At 49.1% G+C, this 5,000-nt stretch overlaps 1 protein-coding gene across 1 annotated transcript in view; it reads right to left on the bottom strand.

Annotated features, from left to right (window-relative positions):
• The window catches only part of ap4m1 (adaptor related protein complex 4 subunit mu 1), a 41,948-nt gene that overhangs the window by 30,692 nt on the left and 6,256 nt on the right, over nucleotides 1–5,000 (bottom strand). The window contains exons 5-6 of the mRNA XM_028595060.1: nucleotides 4,454–4,550; nucleotides 783–893 (exon numbers count right to left, since the gene is read on the bottom strand). Coding sequence (XP_028450861.1) covers nucleotides 783–893; nucleotides 4,454–4,550 — 208 coding nt within the window. The remainder of the gene's footprint in view (nucleotides 1–782; nucleotides 894–4,453; nucleotides 4,551–5,000) is intronic.

Here is a 5,000-nt window from a genome sequence, read left to right as displayed (position 1 = left end):
TAGACTAGTCCATACATACCCTTCTCATCTCTTATTGGGACTTTATCTTATCCACTGTAACCCCCAGAGTTAGACTAGTCCATACATACCCTTCTCATCTCTTATTGGGACTTTATCTTATTCACTGTAACCCCCAGAGTTAGACTAGTCCATACATACCCTTCTCATCTCTTATTGGGACTTTATCTTATTCACTGTAACCCCCAGAGTTAGACTAGTCCATACATACCCTTCTCATCTCAGTGGGACTTTATCTGTTCACTGGCTGTCTGGCCCTTCTCATCTCAGTGCGTGCTGTAAGGCTGTCTGACGGCTCCAGCATTAGCTTAGCCTAGCACAGATCCTGCAGGTGACTGGTTCCAGCAATCCTACTGCTCCCAATAAGTGACAAAATAACACCAACATGTTCCTATTTACATGTTGTTATTTATAGAGTCACAGCGTGTACAAAAAACAACGTAACATGAGACACAGCCATCTTCTAACCATGTTGGGGTTATTTTGTCACAATTGGGAGCAGTAGGCTAGTTGGAACCAGTCACCTGCAGGATCTGTGCTAGGCTAAGCTAATGCTGGAGCCGTCAGACAGCCTTACAGCACGCACGGAGATGAGAAGGGTATGTATGGACTAGTCTAACTCTGGGGGTTATGGTGAATAAGATAAAGACCCATTAAATCAGCGTGTTCCTTTAAGTTATTAGACTGTTGCACTGTTCCCATTGGGCCAATCAAACCAGCGTGACCTCTGACCTGTGACCTCTGACCTCTGACCTGTGACCTACCAAGCCCACGTTGCTGAGGTCAAACATGCTGAACGGTCTGGAGGAGACGGCTTCAGTCTGGATGAAGTTCTTCAGGACATCAGAGGAAGTTGTCTGGATGTAACCATAGTCCTGACAGGCAGACAGACAGGCAGACAGACAGGCAGAGAGAGGAGAGACAGACAGGCAGAGAGAGAGAGAGAGAGAGAGAGAGAGAGAGAGAGAGAGAGAGAGAGAGAGAGAGACAGACAGGCAAGCAGACAGAGAGAGGAGAGACAGACAGGCGCAGAAAGAGAGAGACAGACAGAGAGGAGAGACAGAAAGACAGATACAGACAGACAGACAGGGAGACACACAGACAGACAGAGAGAGAGAGAAAAACAGAGTTTCTTTAAGTTTTTTCCTCTTAACGTTTTATTTTCAAATGTAGATTTCTGAGCTCACGACAGAATTAGGAGTGTGTGAAGTTGGAGGCATCTGAAGTCCATTAACATCTTATAGAAGGAGGTTTATTTAGTATTTATGAAGCATCTCAGGGTCAGAAATCTCCGCTAATACGTAAGTGACACCAAGAGAAGTTGTTCAGCTCAGAGACTTGAAGAGACATTTAAGAGAGAACCTGAGACACACACCCCAGGTCTTGTTAAACATCCACGGTTTATTTGCTAAATGGTGTCAGCCATTTATTCATTTCTGCGTCATCATTTTTACATAATTCCCCCCCCCACCCCCGGTAGATGACTCAGCTCTCTGTGATATTTGCCTAAACACATACAGCCTATTCGTCAAAGCCATTATCTGCATTTTGAATATTACCACGGCGACTGTACTAAAACTAAAACCCATAATCGTAATAATTCCTTTGAACAGTTGCCGTTCTCCTCCCTTAAAGTCTGATTCGTAGAAAAAAAAATAGATATAAAGGCCATTTCCGTTCAAAAAAAACGTAGCAGAATGGTCAGCAGCAGCCATTTTTATGTGTGCCAATGCCATGGTAACGTATAAACTTCCCACAATAAGTCGCAGAGCTGAGGTTTTGCAGCAACGGAGAAAACGAGCAGCGGAGTAGCTAGCTAGTAACGTTACGAGGCAGAGAGCCGGCTGCTAAATCAGTTAGATTAACTTGCTTCAACCACGCAAAGATTAATTTGGCTTAGTGGTCCTCTGACCCACTGCTGCTGGGTCTAACGTTAGTGGTCCTCTGACCCACTGCTGCTGGGTCTAACGTTAGTGGTCCTCTGACCCACTGCTGCTGGGTCTAACGTTAGTGGTCTGACCCACTGCTGCTGGGTCTAACGTTAGTGGTCTGACCCACTGCTGCTGGGTCTAACGTTAGTGGTCTGACCCACTGCTGCTGGGTCTAACGTTAGTGGTCTGACCCACTGCTGCTGGGTCTAATGTTAGTGGTCTGACCCACTGCTGCTGGGTCTTGCGGTCTGACCCACTGCTGCTGGGTCTGACCCACCCACTGCTGCTGGGTCTAACGTTAGTGGTCTGACCCACTGCTGCTGGGTCTAACGTTAGTGGTCCTCTGACCCACTGCTGCTGGGTCTAACGTTAGTGGTCTGACCCACTGCTGCTGGGTCTAATGTTAGTGGTCCTCTGACCCACTGCTGCTGGGTCTAACGTTAGTGGTCTGACCCACTGCTGCTGGGTCTAACGTTAGTGGTCTGACCCACTGCTGCTGGGTCTAACGTTAGTGGTCTCCCCACTGACCCACTGCTGCTGGGTCTAACGTTAGTGGTCTGACCCACTGCTGCTGGGTCTAACGTTACCCACTGCTGCTGGGTCTAACGTTAGTGGTCCTGACCCACTGCTGCTGGGTCTAACGTTAGTGGTCTGACCCACTGCTGCTGGGTCTAACGTTAGTGGTCTGACCCACTGCTGCTGGGTCTAACGTTAGTGGTCTGACCCACTGCTGCTGGGTCTAACGTTAGTGGTCCTGTGGTCCCCACTGCTGCTGGGTCTAACGTTAGTGGTCTGACCCACTGCTGCTGCTGGGTCTAACGTTAGTGGTCTGACCCACTGCTGCTGGGTCTAACGTTAGTGGTCTGACCCACTGCTGCTGGGTCTAACGTTAGTGGTCTGACCCACTGCTGCTGGGTCTAACGTTAGTGGTCTGACCCACTGCTGCTGGGTCTGAACTGGGTCTGACCCACTGCTGCTGGGTCTAACGTTAGTGGTCTGACCCACTGCTGCTGGGTCTAACGTTAGTGGTCTGCTGACCCACTGCTGCTGGGTCTAACGTTAGTGGTCTGACCCACTGCTGCTGGGTCTAACGTTAGTGGTCTGAACCACTGCTGCTGGGTATAACGTTAGTGGTCTGACCCACTGCTGCTGGGTCTAACGTTAGTGGTCTGACCCACTGCTGCTGGGTCTAACGTTAGTGGTCTGAACCACTGCTGCTGGGTCTAACGTTAGAGGTCTGAACCACTGCTGCTGGGTCTAACGTTAGTGGTCTGACCCACTGCTGCTGGGTCTAACGTTAGTGGTCTGCTGACCCACTGCTGCTGGGTCTAACGTTAGTGGTCTGACCCACTGCTGCTGGGTCTAACGTTAGTGGTCTGAACCACTGCTGCTGGGTCTAACGTTAGTGGTCTGAACCACTGCTGCTGGGTCTAACGTTAGTGGTCTGACCCACTGCTGCTGGGTCTAACGTTAGTGGTCTGCTGACCCACTGCTGCTGGGTCTAACGTTAGTGGTCTGCTGACCCACTGCTGCTGGGTCTAACGTTAGTGGTCTGACCCACTGCTGCTGGGTCTAACGTTAGTGGTCTGACCCACTGCTGCTGGGTCTAACGTTAGTGGTCTGCTGACCCACTGCTGCTGGGTCTAACGTTAGTGGTCTGCTGACCCACTGCTGCTGGGTCTAACGTTAGTGGTCTGACCCACTGCTGCTGGGTCTAACGTTAGTGGTCTGACCCACTGCTGCTGGGTCTAACGTTAGTGGTCTGAACCACTGCTGCTGGGTCTAACGTTAGTGGTCTGACCCACTGCTGCTGGGTCTAACGTTAGTGGTCTGACCCACTGCTGCTGGGTCTAACGTTAGTGGTCTGACCCACTGCTGCTGGGTCTAACGTTAGTGGTCTGACCCACTGCTGCTGGGTCTAACGTTAGTGGTCTGACCCACTGCTGCTGGGTCTAACGTTAGTGGTCTGACCCTCTGCTGCTGGGTCTAACGTTAGTGGTCTGAACCACTGCTGCTGGGTCTAACGTTAGTGGTCTGAACCACTGCTGCTGGGTCTAACGTTAGTGGTCTGACCCACTGCTGCTGGGTCTAACGTTAGTGGTCTGACCCAGTGCTGCTGGGTCTAACGTTAGAGGTCTGACCCACTGCTGCTGGGTCTAACGTTAGTGGTCTGAACCACTGCTGCTGGGTCTAACGTTAGTGGTCTGACCCACTGCTGCTGGGTCTAACGTTAGTGGTCTGACCCACTGCTGCTGGGTCTAACGTTAGTGGTCTGACCCACTGCTGCTGGGTCTAACGTTAGTGGTCTGACCCACTGCTGCTGGGTCTAACGTTAGTGGTCTGACCCACTGCTGCTGGGTCTAACGTTAGTGGTCTGACCCACTGCTGCTGGGTCTAACGTTAGCGTACCACGGCAAACAGTTGAATGGCCTTTCTGTCCATTCTATTTCTCTGGTTTGAATCTTTCACTACTAACTGTACAGCTGTAGTAACAGATGACTCACCACGACTTCGTCCAGCAGCTCGTAGATGAGGGCAAAGTTCATCTGAACCGACTTCTCCGACAGGCTGCCGCAGTAATCTTTAACCAACGCCGTTAGCCTGACAACAGACACACAGAGACACATATTTATTTAGAAAGGCTTTTAAAACATAGTAGCTGTGCGACACGTTCCCTATCTTCCTCCTGTTTTCATGTTATCCTTTTTCTGATTTTACTGTATTGTATGTTTTATTCTTTTTATTGTACGGTATGTTGTGTTGTTTTAGGTTGCTAGCCTTGTCTGGACACATGGATGTTTCCCATTGATAAAATGGACTCAAGCAGTAGTGTACTTCATGTTAAACATGAATATATACTGATCTGATTACAGCAAAGACAACGTCGGCAGTATTGACGGCAAAATAGGCTATAGAATATTTCCTTCTGTGTTGACTGGTGCAATATTTGAAAATCGATAATTACTTATTTTTAAAATTACATTTATATATATGCATTTATATCAAAACCTCGAGACTTTCAAACATCAACATGACGAAACATATGAGGTT

The sequence above is a fragment of the Perca flavescens genome, chromosome 13, assembly GCF_004354835.1.
Source record: "Perca flavescens isolate YP-PL-M2 chromosome 13, PFLA_1.0, whole genome shotgun sequence".
NCBI lineage: Eukaryota > Metazoa > Chordata > Actinopteri > Perciformes > Percidae > Perca > Perca flavescens.
Note: the sequence above shows the minus strand (reverse complement) of the source record. Positions and strands in the feature narration are given on the sequence as shown.